A 17,597-nucleotide genomic window follows, 5' to 3' on the forward strand; every position below is an offset into this window, starting at 1 on the left:
GTATTTGTCTAAGTTCAATGAAAATCTTCACATATAACAGCACCAGTAGTGGGACCCTACCCGGTACTGAGACACTTGGCTATTTCAACGCAATAATAAGTGGAAATTTCAATTGTTTCAATGAACAAAAATTGAAACAATTAAAATTTCCACTCATTATTACAATGAAATAGCAAAGCGTCCCACTACCAAGTAGTGTCCCACTGTTGGTGCCGTTACTTATTCTTTGTACCGTTTCAAAGCAATAAGTTTTTATAGATCAATGCTCGGAAATGCAAAAATGTAGGAAAATCATTGTGCAATTATGTATATATTATTTTTATTTCATATTCAACATTCCACCAATGTAATACACGATTTTAAATAATTTATCAATAAAATTTATATGCATTCATTTTTATATATTACAATATTAATACTGAAGTTTTGTCACTTTCTAAAACTAAATTTTTGCCTCTAGTACCTACATTATTAGGTAACATTATTCAAACTAGAAATTTCTCTTACACGACCTGAAAAAATATAGTCGTGATATCTAGCTAAAAATTCTTTTTTTGCGCAATGTGTTATCATCAAAATATAGATTTTTATTGCAGGGTCAATGTTAGGAGCTCTAGGTATAACGTGCGATTACTTGTCAAGAAATCTAAGATTTTAGAGGTTTAGAAATGGAGAAAAGGGTTGTGTTAAATAATTTTCAATAGCTGGTAGGCTATCCATTTTACTCGAATTTGGGTCTAACAAGAGCGAAGATTCACCAACATTCTCTAAGGGTAATTCGGCATAACTAACTTGATCATAATAATTTTGTTCTGTATTTAAAATACCATTTTGAAATTCTAGATCAGGGTAGCTAGATAGCCCAAGGATCTCGTTACAATTAGCCTCAAATTGGTCAACCAAATCCGTTAATGGCAGTGTATCCGGATTCGTTACTTCGACAGTAACTACTTGACCAGAGTTAACATCGACCAGAGACAATATTTGAGGCACAGAATCAACCTCAGAAATTGTATTTGCCAGTCCTAGGGACATGTCAGTCGATTCTGAGCTTGTAATTGTAGACATGGGAGTAACGTGCGACAATTCCGTAGACAGTTCGGCCATGTCTTTACTTATAAGGAGACGATTCGTTACACTCGCACTAGATTCATCGTAGCTAATCAGTTGACTATCCTTCTTAGATTTAACTCTTTTAGTTTTCGGTTTTTTAGGTTCCTCGGGAATTGGTACCAATCGACCATCTTCAGTTTTCATTAACTTGACCACCTGGTAAATAAATCAAATCATAAGATAAGTTCGATAACAAGTGATTTTTGGTTCACTTACAAGCTTGACAAATATACCCAATCTATTTTATATACATTACCCGCTTTTTCTTTTCTAACGTAATCCTGTGACATGATTCCATGTGCCTTGTTAAATGATGAGATCTTTTGAATGCAGCTCCGCACTGTTCGCAGGTAAAGGGTCTGATTTGTTGGTGAGACATCTTATGTCTGTTGAGCAGGCTGTTCCTTTTGAATGCTTTTCCACATTCTTCGCACACAAATTGTCTTTCCATGTTATGCACATACAGTACGTGATCTTTAAGGATGCTGATCGTAGTGAACGTCTTTCCACAATGTTCGCAAACTATATTTCTCTCTTCTATGTGCAATTGCCTATGCCTTTCCAAGTCGCTTTTATTAGTCGAATGAAACTCGCATCCCTGAGTATCACATGAATATTTCTTTTCATCTCTGTGCACTCTTCTGATGTGCTGATCTAATGCTTTACGCGATGTTAACTGTTTTGTACAAATTGTACAAGTGAATAAAGCTTTTAGAGGTATTTCGGCGTGCATTTTACTGAGGTGCGATGCTGTTTTCAAATGGCGGAGATAGCTATCTTTGGTCATGAAGTTATGCCGGCAATCGTTACAGTAAAACATCCCTGGAAGTCAAATAATTTCAATAAAAACTCACACAGATTTCAATTCTAATTAAAATAAAAGGTCGTATGTAATTTATAGCTTACCAGTTATAGAAGTTTCAGGTTCTTTGGGTACTTTTGCTGAATGTTTTAACCGGTAATGTTCATTGGCTCTTTTCTTAGAGGCAAAACCAGACTCACATCTCGGACATTTATATGTATCATGATTTTTTACATGTATTAGATACTTCTGTTCCATACTAAAAGCCTGAGGACATTTATCACAATGAAATCTTCTCTCCTGACTATGTTTTTCACTATGTTTTAGAGCCTCTAAACTGTTGTCCAATATATCACCGCAGTCTGCACACGTTTGAGCCTTTTCGTAATGATGATTAGCTTTGTGCCGATTTAGTAACAGTCGCTTTGGAAAACCTTTTAAACAGATGTCGCATGTATGAGGGTATTTAGTTATCCGCTCTCCATGTAGCCGAAACAAATGAACGTCCAGATGTTTTTTTCTGGCAAATTTAGCGTCGCAATACGGGCAGTTATTTTTCTGATGACCTTCCAAATGTCGGTCCAAGTGTCTTTTGTACTTAAATGTCATTGGGCATTGTTCACAAGCTTGAGGCAGTAGTTCGACTTTAATTTTATTGTCGCACGACTTGTCTTCATCGTCAATCTTACAGTCATGAGCCGGTTCCTCTGTGTCTGAGCTTTTCTCAATTTCTGAATCCCTGTCAGTGCTATACTCGCTCTTTGATGGTCCTTTGTGACATTCAGTTTCATTATTTTTTTGCGCTTTGATGATGAATTCACCAGAACAAAGTTCGTTGTGTTTATTCAACTCTGAATCATGGATCAAAGTATTCTTTTGAATCTGATCGAGCTTCATAAATGCATCTTCACGTTCACCGCATACTTCAACACATGTTTTACAATTACGTTGTAAATTCTCTATTGAAATTGCTAGAATAGATTCAGAATTTTGGGTATAATCGAGATTGTTCTTGGTTTTATATATTTCATGTCCTAATCTAGGAATAATAACATTATTCTTTTCAAATTTGGATTCAGATTTCAAATATAAATCCCCTTCTTTAACCAGGGCGATATCAAGATTTGCCAAATCATGCTCAGTAAATTTGTCCATGCGATGATCCGATGGGAACATTCCAGGAGAACCGGGAGACAAACGTATTCCCGAATCCTTGCTTTCCAGATCGCTCATGCATTCGTTCAAATAATCAAGCGATACTGTGTGGACATTTTCCAAGGATATTCCATCTATTGATTCGAGCATTGAGTCATCCTAGAACAATTGAACGTGCAACAAAGTTGGTTGTAATGTAAATCACAGATCAGATTTTGTTGAGAGATAGTCCAACAACAAGATTGCAAATTAAAAATACTTATATGCGAGAATGAGGTTGAAATGAAATGTACGAGAATGAAGTTATTGAGTATATATGTATAAAAATGGCGGAGTTATATGAATATTATTATTGGATATTCAGGAATTGAGTGATTTGCAAGTGAGCCTGATTCGAGTGATTATCGAAAATAAATATAATTAATCGCGGAAAATCCCACCTGGTTAGAATACGCCGATAATAAACTAGTAAATTCTTGATGATTTCTATCGGTCATTTTATTTATCGACATAATATTTCTTTGGTAAGTAATTGAAAGAAACGCAAAAGGAAGATAATCCAAAACTATAATGTACAGGATATAAACACTATCCTCGATTATGAACGCGGTATAATGTTACATTCGAATAATAAGTAAACTTTGAAGTAAGTTTAAACAACTTCAAATAATAGTAATAATACACCACACGCATAACTTTCGACTATTTAGAAAGATTATAACAGTTACACAATAAGAATGTCGAAATGTTTAACCTACAAAAATTGATGATTAGTAATTTAACAATAAAAATTAATAATGGTACACTTTAGATCGGAAAAAATAACGGCCCACTGATTTTAATGTGTGACAAAAAAATAGTACAAGGTAATATTTATGCTAAAAAATATAGAAGCTAATCAAATTATTTTGCAATTTTGTTGCTACGCGGTATTAGCTCGGCCATCTTTTATGGCACCACCTGCGCCGTGATGATCAATTTTCTTTCCCGCCAAAATCCACGTCAGCCAAGCTCTCTTAAATATTATTTTTAAACCTCGAATGTCGGCACCGTTTAATTCGTTCACCTTCTCGCAGAAATATTCACCTGAATTCGACTTGAGGTCTATCAATATAACAAACAAGTTCGTATCTTCCTGAGAGTCGTTCGTTTGGTTCGTAAAAACTGGAATACGCGTTTGGAGGTAGATATTAATTCTGATTTCATTTTAGCCCCAATCTTTCATTCTCAACTCCATTAACAAAACACTGTTAAAGACGGTTATTCAAATGGTTTTGTGTGTTTTGTAAGATCGCGTGTTGAACGGTTCCCGTCGATAAAAAAGCTATCGCACATACCTGCGGAGTAGTGGTCGCGAAAATATACCTAGGAGTAAGCACCGAAATGTATAGTTATATTTCAGTGGAAGTAAGGGGAGTAACCATCAGTAACCATTATATTTTGATTACATTTTGCGACTTGAGCAAGCATCACTCAAGTACAACTCTGTATACCCAAAATAATGCAAATGTATAGTCCCTTGGGTTGCGCTTGTGTTATGCATTTATAATTGGTTGTTAATCTCATTTAATTAGTAAATCGAAATTTTTTACCTGCTATCGTACAGAGTTTTTAAACTATCTTTGTTTTTAGGAGTAATGATGTTCAGATAAAATTTGTTAGTATTCATTATTGAACTTTTTCAACTTGTAAAGGTGCTTTAAATAAGGCTGGTTAGATCAGCAATCGGAAGATCATAATTGCTGGAAGAAAAATTTGATCAACATGACTGACGAGGAGGTAAGCTCACATTTCAAAATTCTGGTTTCGAATTATATTATGTGTTCTGCTAAAGTTTACAAGTTCCTTAATTCTTTAATCATCTTTCAAAGGTTGACGAGGAACTAGTTGAATTGAGGAAAGTCAAGGAAAAACTCATTGAGAGGACAATTGACTTAAGGAACGAATTGGACGCCTGGGAAAAGGCAGGAGGCAAAACTCATAACAAAACAGAAAAGTATCAGATATTCATCCCCATACACAAAGTAATATAGAATACATTTTTGCAAATCTTGGCTAGGCGTTACTTTTGAAAGCATTTTTAACTTCCTTCATCATTTTCTGCAAGGTGATCTTGTTATTGAAAATTCAGTGTGTTTTGATTATTGAACTTGTGTATTGTCACTGCTGAACAAAATTTTATTTATACTTTTTTATCTGACACACAGAGATTTCCTACCCGAAGAAAATCAATTTGAAGATTTGTTTAATAAGCATGATCCTGGGAATCATCTGAACAAAAAATGTGTTACTGTATCCAGCTTTGTGTTGGGTTTCAAATTCAACGATGTAGATAAGAAATGGATATCGGATCATAAGTACTTGTACACTGCCAAAGTCAAGTCAAAGGTGTTGGAATTTTTTATGGAGATCACTGTGAATTCACAGGTAATAATGTCACCGGAGCATGTTTTCTTATGCCTGAAATGATTGGCTCACTCCTTTTTTTTCCCCAATCACTACAAAGAATGCGAATGTTTACATGCGATCATCTACCGATTATTGAACTCCTTTTTACAGGACTCAGATAAAAATCTTGAAATTTTGGAGGTCGAGTGCCGCTTCGAAACTGTGAAAAAATGCTATCTTCTTGAAATAGCGCCTTGGATTCAGCGGTTCACTGAAGCTAAAGATACGTCAAATTTATTTGGTGGTAAAATGACACTTCTCAGTTATAAATTAGTCATTGCTTTATTTATCATATTAAAAATTCCCAAATGCCTAAAAATTGATTAAAATTATGTGGTAGATTTTTTTCCAGTTATTATCCAATATCATTTTATAAACATTATGATACAATCTTCATTTGCTAATAGTGGTAGCTTCTATTTATTTTTCTATCTCTGTGCTTTATGCTATCAAAATAAATTTCGAAAATTATTACAACTTTCAGCTGTATCAGATTACACCGAACAAAATATAGTACGCGCAAAAATTCTGAACCAATTAAAAAATCGTGATGTTGTCTCTGTGGAAGAATTTATAGACGACGATGGCGGCATAATGATTTTGTTACACTCAAAGAACAACACCGATTTAATCTACCTGGAAGTAAGGTGGATACTGAGATTCCTTGAAAGTATGTGGTGTATTGACAACTTTTTTATAATCTCACAGATCTCTGCTGGTAAGAATCTAATATTATTCTTGTACTCAGTAATACTTAATTATAAAATTAACTTTGTTCAAAGTTCAGCTGAAACACGAAAAATTTTCATACATTTCTTAGGGGATGATTTTTTAACAACCCACTCCCAACTTCTCAAGAACTTTTGCAAGAATAAAATAAATCAGACTGAACTTGAGGATCTATGGAACAAATTATGCAATGTAGTAGAACAAGATGAAACACCAAGTGAAACAGGCTCGTCGGAAATACCAATATAGTTGTATTAGTTATTCTGATCTTCAACTGTGAATAATCTTTGCAATCGCTCGGTTGGCGACTGATTAATTCTTGCAATAATTATTTTCATAGTCTTTTGTTTCATTCACATCTTGAAAACACTTCTCACATTTTTAAAGACAAGCGAAGATATTGGTTATAATTTTGCAACTTCACAGTTTAAAAATGGTTGTAAGTTGCCAGATTCAGTCTGTCATACACTTTGCACGTTGTAAATTTGTGAGTTTTGAGTTTATGTGTCAAAATATTTGTAACAATATTTTATGGAATACGAAATCAAAATCGTACTTTCCAATTAACAACCTCGCATGGAATCATGCGAGGGAGTGCAGTCGAAGATAACGAGGAGACCGAAGCAAACTCAAAAACTCTTTGGGCTTACGCTCCTTGTCGCTTTAATACCCCAAATCAGTTGGACACTGAATCTTCATCTCTATTATCTACATTCTGCTGTTGCTTTAGTAACGAGGAGAACCGTCAATCTCAGACTGATCGTTTTTCCATAAATTTTGCTGTAGGAGAATCCTCCGTTACATTGTCCCGAGCACTTTTATGCCTTGACAATCCACAGGTACATTAAATACTTACTAAATCTTGTATCAGTCATCGTACGCAATAAATAATAGTTCTCTTGAATAATTCAAGCAATTTTTCGTTTATATGTGGCCTTTATTTCGCTTCCATATTTTTTAAATATTCTTTATCGACAAAAACACTTACAGATACCGAACGATCAAGTCAGTTATCCAATTTCCGAGGACGTTATTCTTGCAGACCATCGTAGCCAAAACGTGTTGCAACATCCATACGTTATTAGAAGTACACAAATGCTGTTCATGGGATACGACTTGACCTCTTTGCAATCAGTCAATCTTCAACAAAGTCTCTCTCCAAATGAAGCGAGAGGAGAGATAGAGTGATTTAACCAAAGAAGATTAGTATAGTAAAGAAGTAAACACAAGCAGTTTTAAATCATCTTTCATTTGTATGAAAAAAATGTCCTCTTGATCACGTCTGTCGGGTGTTAAACATATGTACACAGTTTGGATTCTTCAGTATAATATAACGGATCAATATATAATAATCTCGGGGTATTCAAATTCGGGACTTAGCAATGCAGATAACATGTAAATAGATATTGTACACTATGTGTGTGTTCTATATATACATATATGTATGTATGTATAGAATATATCGTGATGTAAACAATTCGTTATGTACGTTTTATTCAAATCGCGTGTTTATTCGAATTATTCGATGTCAGGAGATGATTACTCTCGTTCCGATTTCGATATTTCTTGTTCTTGTAGAAAAATTATGCACGCAGTGTACCGTAATCCATGATTATATTGACTTTACCGGACTTTTTTTTAAAGCAGTTATCTTTTGAGATTTTAATCTGCTTTAAAAGCTTCGTAATTTATCAAAATAACGGAATATAGTGACGGAATAGTACAATAAAAACACAAAATCACGGACATTCAAATATCGTTTACTCGTTGAATTTTTTATTTGTGATTCTCGAAGAGGAATGTCGTAAACCTAGAATTGAAAGAAATTGATCAGCTCCGACATTTAAATGGGAGTTGCATCCCAATTATGCACTATCAATATAGCATAAAAATCTTAAAAGTTAAATATTGCAGAACTGAACCATGGTTCTACATCCATTGATTATTGATAGAACTTGATCGAAATTAGGAAAATAGAGAAGTCTAGTCATAATAACTTGTTTCGAAGGTGTGTCGGTCTTGACCGAATACATTTCATATTGTTTATGCACGGTCAAGTTGATTACATTTCAAGTACGTCAATGATTTCGCAGATAAGACGGACATTGAATTAAACAGCAATCACTCGACAGCCTTGATGATCGAAATGCTAAAATTGCAATCATACGGTTCTTTACGATCGATAGAAGATTGAATATTTATCACCATATGGCAGAGTCGTTACAGTGTGTTTCATCTCCGTTATTTTTATAGTGGAACTGCACAATTTCAGAGTTCTTGATGAGATTAAAAATCACCGTTTCGCGTGTGATGGTAATAGTAACAATAATAATAGACAATCGGTTTATTACAGAAACATATGATAAAAACGTGAATTTTGTACTCAACTTGATTAATGCGAAAAAATTACTCATCAATTCACTCGTAAGACGGTCTTAGGTACCGATAAAAAAAAACGTTCGAACTTTTCACTTACACGTGGTGCATTGGTGCGTATTCGTATTATTAAAATTCCTTATTATTATAGGTATATCGTACCTTATGCGGGTACTCCAAAGGTATAAGGCAACGGTTCGTATTTATTTTTTTTACACCGTGTTCAAACAGCACATTACAAATGTTCCGTGTAATTTATGAATTGACGTAATCCAAACATCACTTGACGCTCCCTCTGACCCTCAATTGACGCATTTTCCTTGTCCCCGATTTCTTGCGAGGCTCGAATAATTTTTCGAAAAGAAAACAGCGAATACCTGTGACCCCGAAATAGTTGTTGTATGCATCGAAAGTAACTACGATCAGCGTCCAAATTATTACGTCTTATAATTGATAGCCTGCGGAGGCCGCTTCTTAAATATTGTAAGACATCTTGCTCATCAATTAATCAAGGAGAAGATTAACCAGTTGGTATAATTAACACAAATTTCGCACCTCCGGTTGCATGGGCTGTAAAAACTTGTAACGTACACCTCGCGTTTATAAATATCTATGTATATTTACACGTAACCGGAAGCAAACTTAATCACACACCTAATGGATTTCGGCGGTGAATGTTTCAAGTGCCAACGCAATTTGCAGACAAGTGGTTTGGCATGGTGACCTTCACACCCTTTAGCAAATTCATAATTCGATTGCCTCGCTTGCGGTCGACGAATTAATTGGAAACAAATCATATTGTAATAATTTTTTTCTTCATTTTCTTTTGAAAAAGTGAAAAAAAATATCTATTTATGTGTGCACGCGTGAAAATTCCACATCGAGTTTACGAACTCACTGATCAGTTACGCTCATACGCTGCAGGAAAATTATATCCCTTCAAGTTGGCCACTCGCTTCGTTTTCAAAAGGGTGTCAGGGAATTTTCTTTGTTCTTTTTATCCGTTTTTTTTTTTTTTTTTTTTTTATGCACTGTAAAATAACTCTAAGATAGCAATTTTAAAAAATATTATAAAAATGTTTTGAACAGACTTCTGGTCTTAAAGCTTCCTTCGCAATGCCCTTTGGGCTTGTTAAGTATTCTGACAATTTTTCATAACGTAATCGATAAACCTATTCGAATAAATTGACGCTGATATATCCAGCGAAACGAGATACGCCAGGTAGCGATGAATTGTAAGAGTGTGTAGATGCATAAATCAAGGTTTTCATAATGCAAAATCCTCTTAATTCACACCCTTCATGGTTTTGTGAGTATAAAAAACACACATATTGTGTTATATGCTAATCAGATAGATTGCAGAAATTTATGCATTCCTTCGGCCTGCTCACGTCGGAGAACGGGAAATGAAAAAACGGGATAGAAGAAATTGAATCGCCTATCCTTTTGCCTGTAGATATTATACATAATATTTATAACGCTACAGTACATTCATATCGGATTAACCGGATCACCTTGATCAATGTTACTTTAACCCGTTCAGTTAAAAATGAAAATATTAACTCAAAATGCCTTTATTTCAGTAAAAAAAAAAAAAATACTTTTTGGACGATATTGACATGTTTTGGACATGTTTCAGAAATTGAGTCTTTAGCCTTTTTTTTTTTAATTTGAATTTTTCTCTCAGTGTCAAAATAATTCTACAAAGTAAATAACGGCATTGATCGATTTGTCAGATAATTTGACCCCTACTTCGTGTACTTGACAATTATTTATTATGCATTACATCTCTTGTAAAAAAATAAAATCAAAATTGTGTAAACTGTAGTGTAAAAAAAAACGCAAATGGGTTCATTTTGGCAATCTGCTATTCGCTGCTGTCTCAAATTCAACGTATCTGAAGTAGAAACAACGCGTCGCGACCTTGCGGGAACATCGATGAGGTCAGTTGGCGATCGTACGATTCAGCGATTGCCGACTAATTTGCAAGGAGTTGAACAGTTCTGCATCATTCTGTATGAATTTCAAGGTTGGTATCAGTTCGGTCGTTAGCCCTTGCAGGTGGTCAAACGTCCAGTAAATTAATAAGCTGCTGTGCAATACGTAAAGGCCTTGCTCATTGCTATATTGTGTATATTATATGTGCGTGACAGCAATAAATAATGCGAAGCGATCAAGGTTGCAATTCAGGCATTGATACAAACCAACTGGTCATCGTATACGTACCACTAAATGGTCAGGCGAAATAATTAAGATGTTATGTTATTTATTTGCAATGTATTTTCGTTTACACTCTTAGGGGTAACACATACGTTTAAGTATGTATATACACATGACAGTGAAACATAACGCGTACGTAAGTCGTTGAATATTTTTAAATTAAATTTGGCATCGCATCGTAGTTCATAACTGTATTGGTTATTATGACAATCGTATTGTATTATCTTGACAACGAATATAAATATTGTAAATTTAGTATATCTATAAGGTATATATATTTGCATTATAAAATTTTAAATAAATTATATCGTAGTATTTAGGATCATTTAACACAGTGGGATTCGTAACCGTTTTTTTCCGGAATTATTTACCTAATAATTTTAAATAACTTATTGATATAAGAGTACTTGAGGATTTAGGTACACCTGGCTAAGTATTTACATTGGGCAAGATCTTGACAACCTTATTTAGAGGATATCGTAAATAATTCACTACGCACACACACACACACACGCACACGTATAATTGTAATTACCGACGACATCCGTGTCGCGTAACCGTAGCTTATTTATTAAATATTATTTATCAAAGCGTATAATTCACAGTTTTTTGTAATAAATATTATTCACTGACAAGTTTGAGACCTACAGAAAGCATTGCTGGTCGATAAAATTGCTCCAACTAGTTTGAAGCGGAGAATCGCGTACCTTCAATTCTGTCCCGATAAGAAGCAGCTGAGACGGCCTCGAAGGCCAGTAAATATCGACTCCGGAGCTGTTCCTCGGTGTTGGGTTACTGTGAAAATGATTAAATCATTTATTCTGCGATCGTCGACTCACCGAATGAATGTTAAGATCTATGTCACACCGCAGAACGACCTTGACAATTACCCAGTTTTAGCAAAGTTAGTCCACATTCGTAACAAACGCTGGGAAACCGCCGCTTCCGGTGACGCGTTCTCCAGTATCGGGAGTTTCCCGAACAATCCACGTCCCTTGAACAAATAAGTCAGTTCGTCCATGTGCGTTGGCGCTGAAAACGTGTTGTAAGAACCGTGTTAGAATCAGTCGTGAATATACGGATTATAGAGGTATATGGCCTCAAGTTAACGCTTGTGTAATATTTAGTTCAAGGGAACCGATATTGGTAGTCCTGAGTTATTATTTTGGGAAAACGGTAATTTTTTGGGTCAATATCAAAACTCAGTCGGTAAAGTGAACGTTCCATCTCAATTCATTTCAAGAACTTGGTCGATTGTGGTTATATTTGACGAATGAATGTGAACAGTTTAGTCAAATACTTTATATTAAAGCCAGCTCATTTATCTTCTCAACTTGTTTCTGCGGTATGAGAAATTTAGCTTATTAGCTAAATTTTGTGGGTCTAAACGTCACGTTCACTGCTTAAAGTTGATAATCTTACGAGTGAAATAGCTCGTGCTTACGGTATTAATGTCATAAATTATGGGCGGCAATAAGGGTTTGCCAAAACGTTTAATTAGCATACATATTAATCCGCCGTGGTTTCAGTCATTGGAGATAATCTTGTGGTGTGAGAAGAGAATAAAATCCAAATAAAACAAACAGACGTAATCACGGGGAAATAATATACCTATTGTGCGAAAAGCGGGCAAAAGGGACGATTCCTCAGTGAGTATGAAGTTAGCCGCGCGAGCCGATTCTACTAAAAGTTTCGTTAGTCGCGGATAGAAACGTACAGAAAGTGTGCCAAAAATCGTAAAGAAATTGAGAGAATACTGATTCTGTCTCTGATTTCAATACTGTTTTTGGCACAGTTTCCGTAGGTATCTATCTTCGTGGTAACGGAATATTTTCCAGGGGACGACGAGTGCGTATATCATATGAAATCAAAATCGTCGTTGCCTATGAGTTGCACGCGATACGTTTCACGATAGAAATGTAAAATTAGGCAATTTTGGCCACCTGCTGAAAATTAACAAATAGCGAACCATTTCTCCGCTAGTGACGAAATATTTTTCCACAGGTAGAAAAAAAACAGTTTTCGCCTATTAGTGGAAAAATAATTCGCTACATATTTCCCAACGCACGCGTAATTCATTGAAAAATAGCGTGTTGTGTTCATTTTCAGCAGGTGGCCAAAATCGCCTACTTTTACGTTTGACTTGTGAAAAAGACTTTTTCGTCACAATTAGTCATAATAAAACGGATAAATCCCGTTTTACGCCTACGTAGGACGAAAAATATTGTTCGCATCACGGGCATAACACTTTACGCCCTTGATACGAAAATAGCTATTGAAGTAAACCGTATGATGTAAATGACCAATTTCTCACGTTGGCTGTTGTCCCAGAAGAGTCTCACGAAGTTATTCCTCCCGGTATACGAGAAATGGTAAAGGAAGACGTTGGATCCACCCGAATAATGATGTCGAGCCGAGTCTATGATCGGACTTTTGAACTGCCATTCACCTATAACGCTGTCGACAATTTTCGGCGTCGGCTGTTTGAGGATAGGTTTTGTTTTTAAATACGCGACGGTCGTCGGTTCTCTAGGAAGTCCCGCAAGTCTTCTGACAGTTGATTGTAGGACAGAATCGATGAGGCCAACTGTAAAATTTGAAACCTGTTTTAATAAACTCCGGGAGATGTAAAATATCGCAAGAACCATCTTTGTACGATATCAAGTTCCGTACCACCTATTTTTGTGAAAAATTGACCCTCTACAGTGTTGTAACCTGTCAAATAGGGTATCTTCGGACGGGAGTCTTGAAGTCGAATCAAAAGGTTCCTCGGACAGTCATCGAGAAATTTATTTGGCGTTTCCCTCGGTTCAGCGGTTGGCGTGAAAGAGATTCCGATGGGAATTTGTAGAATTGACTGAAATAATCGGTGGTGGTTGATATTGAAATAAGCTCGTAATGTATAACGCAAACTGTACAAAGTCATTGATTGGAATGGAACATACTAAGATCGTATATAAATAATGATTGAAATGTGAACAACTTCATCTCGCCGGCCAGAGACGAGCCAGCGAACTCTTCACGGTCAAGATTGAGAAACCGGCTTACGCATAATTTTTCACTGCACATTACCAGTTGAGAGCAACCTGTTCTTATTATCACGATGTTAAGGCTATTAATCCAATTATAATTATAGAAAGGTGCGGGACTCACCCAATCGGTGAAAATCTGATAGCGAACGATTTCTGCGGGATGGGCTCTCTTGAGACATTCAAGAAGATCGCCGGGCTGCCCTTTGGTTGGACATCTCAAAAGTCTGGCCAAACGGCGGGTCCTGATATTCAGGACATCGGGTCTCGTCCAGGCCCAAGGAGCGAGGGCCGAACCACTCTGAGCAATCGCGCCGAACATGATTTTCCTCGATTCTGGATTCAGTGTATGAAATTCGGCGGAGGCACCACCAGCGCTTTCTCCCATGATAACGATCCGGTTCGGATCCCCGCCAAAGGACCTTGCGTTTTTTTGTATCAGTTTGAGCGCCATCGACTGGTCCTTCATTCCCATGTTCCCCGGAATCTTGTCCTGAAGGTACAGAAATCCCAAGGCTCCGAGTCGGTAATTTATCGTCACAACGATTACGTCCTCATCCATTATTCTGTCCGGACCATAGAGGTAGTCGTCCATGTCCCCGGCACCGATAACCCAAGCCCCACCATGGATGAAGAATATCACCGGCAGGAGTTCGTCGTTGGAGCTTCTTGGCTCGCGGCTTCCGTTCGCCTGGAAGACGGTAGGATATTTTTTTTTTTTTTAATTTTTAAAAAGATGAGACAATCCTGACATTGCACGGTTGTACTCAATCTCATTGTTATTCGTTTCGGGTGTATTATATACATAAATTGCATGTACTTTATACTGAGATAAATAGTACGCGTATCGAGGAGTGGCATCTTTTGTAAATGCAACTATATGTACGTATAACGAGATGGTTTAAAGAAATCTTAAGCAGACTCTCAGGTCTTGTTATATACTGAATTTCTTAATAGAAATTGCAGAATAGTGTTTGAAGAGAACGTGATTGATTATCCCCGCATACCTACGGTTAGATGAAATATACTGTTAGTCAAGCCTCTACGGTCAGTTGACATTGAATATGCGTGAGCGCGTATGAACGACGAAAGCAAACAAATTACAAAGGCATATAAGTTGACCGTTGTGTTTAAGTTTCAAGTTTTGACAAATATTTTTATGTTCTGAGTGGGCGATGAGGAGTGTGCCATGACACATGAGTTTTTCCATGCTTTTCAATATAAATATACTATAAGCTATACGCCAAGAGAAATCTGATAAGTTAATATTTTGTTGAAGACAACCGTCACTGTAATATTGTAATTGATTACACGCATGTGTAACTGCAGAGTTTCCGCAATGTATAAATCATTGAAATGATTTGGTACTTTGAGCCCAACGTTGTATTACCGCACTCGTCGTAATTATAAATTAATTCGTAATCGATTTTGAGTGAACAACGTTTGAAATGTTTAAGAGTGTGAGAGAGAGAGAGAGGTAAAAAAATTGATCCTTTCCTGACAGAATACTTTTGTTTACAATAATTTTTATATTTACTCTTCAAATTACTGATACTATCAAGGCGACGCGATGCTGTACACTCTTTAAACATGGGAAAACTGACGCAACACTTATTAACATATACAATAATTTCCATAATCAAATCTCATTGGAAAGCTAATCGTTCAAACTTTACACGTATTCACGGCACAGCACTGGTATAAACACATTTGGACGCCTCAACTGAAATAACATAGATCATAATATTTTATAATCAATTATTGAAAAAATTATCGACACAAGTTAACGACCCGTTAAGTCGTCGTATATATAAATCGATTCCTCGAAAGATTTTCAACTTGAACTGAACGCTTTCAAGGTAAAATGTCACTTTTCTTTTACGCTCAACATTGATTCTGGACTTACAGGTCAATGTCATTATCCACCTTATAAAACGTTGATCATTAATCTTGGATTATCGAGTTTATTATATTTTTATTCCTCGATATTATCATTCAGTTTAAACAATTGGATTCCTTATCGGAATCAATTATTGATGATTATATTATCGAATCAGACATCCATATAATCGACGAACGGTATAATTGTCAGTGCAATAACGGGAATTGTATCGTGAGCTAAGAACTAAAAGGGCGTAAACCACATGTTCTTCAGATTTCAAAAAAAGCCGCAATCATCGAAAAAATCCCACAAATTGAAAATAACAGCAGGTTTTTACCTTTTTACTCTTAGCCATAGACGCGCACCAGTTTATAGACACATATATACTATCCGCGTACCAACATAACCGGACACAAATGTGAACGTGATAAGACGAAAAATATCAGTTAATCGAGTGAAATTAAATCACGATGCAGTCTTTACAACTCACCTGAGGTACGTAAAGATTCATATAGAGACAGTCCTCGTTGCCAACAATTTTGTTCACCAGATATAGTAGTTGAGGGCATTGAGGTCCGTGGTTAAAAGCGTTCCGAATACCTTGCCAAGGCTTCTTATCTTGCGGTGGCTGAAATTGAGAATTTTCACGTTTCATTTACGTTATAATTATCAACAGAAGTGATATCGTGCCGGGAATGAAAACAACAATTACTTCGAAACGGAGGTTTCCCAGCGGCGATTGCGCGTAAGGTATTCCTTTGTACGCCGCGAATCTTTTACCGCGTGCAGAGGTCAACCATTGACCTCTTACATATCCCAAATTCAAACGAATGACAGGGAAATTTGGCACGCCAGCGTCTGGTACTAAATTTTCCGCGTATTGCGGTATTTCAGGTACATATTGATTAGACCCGATCGTGTCACCGTGATTGAGCATAAATAAAGAGGCTAAGAAAAATAACTTCCCACTTTCAAACATTTTTCAAAACTTGCTTGTCACTATTATTTCGTTAATTAAATTTTACCAGGAATTTTCGACAGTCTCGTTTCCCGCGCAATTGTTGACATTTTTTTTTCTTCAATCTAGTTATGTGTCTTTTTTCTCTTATAGATAGATCGTCTTCGATTTAAACACATGAATTTTCAACGCAACTATGTTGTTTTAGAATGATACATGCTCGGTATGGTTTTGACTGTTTATAATTTGACAATATTTTATTTGCGCACACTGTACGAACCGGTTAACCGCTCGGTGAGTAGTGTCAATTAGTGTTTGCCGTCAGTATTAAATTTCGCAGCTTTTCTCGTAGACAATATCGCTAACAATCGTTTTCAAACTAACCACGTGAAAACTTTTGACAAATGAAAAGGTCACTTGATAAATAATCTTTTCACGACAAAATATATTTATAAATAATGTGTAAGATGCAGGGTTAAGTTTCGCACCGGTTGTAAAACAATGCGTTCATTGTTTAGTAAATAAATAATTCATAAATATCGCGATACGAATTGTTCAGTTGACCGTTTGAACTTTAGCACGGAATTTATACATTCGTTCGTTATTACTCGCGGTGCATTAAGTTTTATATTATAGTTGAAAGAAAATTCTAACTATCAGCGTGAGAAAATATTATCATTGCTGTTTCAAGGTGAAAATATAATTCAAACGGTCTTTCGCGGCTTAGCCTGACGATAGGCAATTCCGAAACCACGTGTTACAGCGGTTGCGGTCATCAGGAGATGGCTGAACCTCCGCTCGGCTGCGACGACTCTTAAGGACTAACAACAAACGGAATAAGCTCGGGAACTTCATTCCATCTCAAGTCCAACAGTTGAAATACAG

The 17,597-nt window shown here is 36.1% G+C and overlaps 3 protein-coding genes across 10 annotated transcripts; 1 reads left to right on the forward strand and 2 right to left on the reverse strand.

The window, feature by feature from the left end:
- Positions 1 to 311: 311 nt before the first annotated feature.
- LOC124220400 (zinc finger protein 493) lies at positions 312 to 7,380 on the reverse strand. 3 transcript variants are annotated; one of them, XM_046629221.2, is made up of 4 exons: positions 7,236 to 7,380; positions 2,020 to 3,229; positions 1,370 to 1,935; positions 312 to 1,269 (listed from the first exon to the last, which is right to left on the reverse strand). In XM_046629221.2, exons 2-4 carry the CDS (start codon positions 3,218 to 3,220, stop codon positions 655 to 657), a joined length of 2,382 nt encoding a protein of 793 aa, XP_046485177.1. In that variant the 5' UTR covers positions 3,221 to 3,229; positions 7,236 to 7,380; the 3' UTR covers positions 312 to 654. The 3 variants fall into 3 exon arrangements, with proteins under 3 accessions (XP_046485177.1, XP_046485178.1, XP_046485176.1); XM_046629222.2 differs by lacking the exon at positions 7,236 to 7,380 and adding an exon at positions 4,157 to 4,304; XM_046629220.2 differs by lacking the exon at positions 7,236 to 7,380 and adding an exon at positions 3,511 to 3,643.
- LOC124220403 (uncharacterized) lies at positions 3,411 to 7,629 on the forward strand. 6 transcript variants are annotated; one of them, XM_046629227.2, is made up of 7 exons: positions 3,411 to 3,594; positions 4,765 to 4,849; positions 4,942 to 5,066; positions 5,278 to 5,497; positions 5,630 to 5,762; positions 6,003 to 6,236; positions 6,339 to 7,154. In XM_046629227.2, the coding sequence occupies exons 2-7, from the start codon at positions 4,835 to 4,837 to the stop codon at positions 6,494 to 6,496; spliced, it is 885 nt and encodes a 294-aa protein (XP_046485183.1). In that variant the 5' UTR covers positions 3,411 to 3,594; positions 4,765 to 4,834; the 3' UTR covers positions 6,497 to 7,154. The 6 variants fall into 6 exon arrangements, 5 of the variants coding, with proteins under 5 accessions (XP_046485183.1, XP_068992627.1, XP_046485185.1 ...); XM_069136526.1 differs by lacking the exon at positions 3,411 to 3,594 and adding an exon at positions 3,613 to 3,716; XM_046629229.2 differs by lacking the exon at positions 3,411 to 3,594 and adding an exon at positions 4,147 to 4,253.
- Positions 7,630 to 10,884: 3,255 nt separating this feature from the next.
- Positions 10,885 to 17,553, reverse strand: LOC124218487 (juvenile hormone esterase-like). Its single transcript, XM_046625007.2, has 7 exons — positions 16,467 to 17,553; positions 16,245 to 16,382; positions 13,997 to 14,563; positions 13,517 to 13,700; positions 13,158 to 13,430; positions 11,734 to 11,875; positions 10,885 to 11,638 (listed from the first exon to the last, which is right to left on the reverse strand). Exons 1-7 carry the CDS (start codon positions 16,731 to 16,733, stop codon positions 11,488 to 11,490), a joined length of 1,722 nt encoding a protein of 573 aa, XP_046480963.1. The 5' UTR covers positions 16,734 to 17,553; the 3' UTR covers positions 10,885 to 11,487.
- Between the last annotated feature and the right edge of the window lie 44 nt (positions 17,554 to 17,597).

This window comes from Neodiprion pinetum, chromosome 5 (assembly GCF_021155775.2).
Source record: "Neodiprion pinetum isolate iyNeoPine1 chromosome 5, iyNeoPine1.2, whole genome shotgun sequence".
In the NCBI taxonomy this organism is placed as follows: Eukaryota; Metazoa; Arthropoda; class Insecta; order Hymenoptera; family Diprionidae; genus Neodiprion; species Neodiprion pinetum.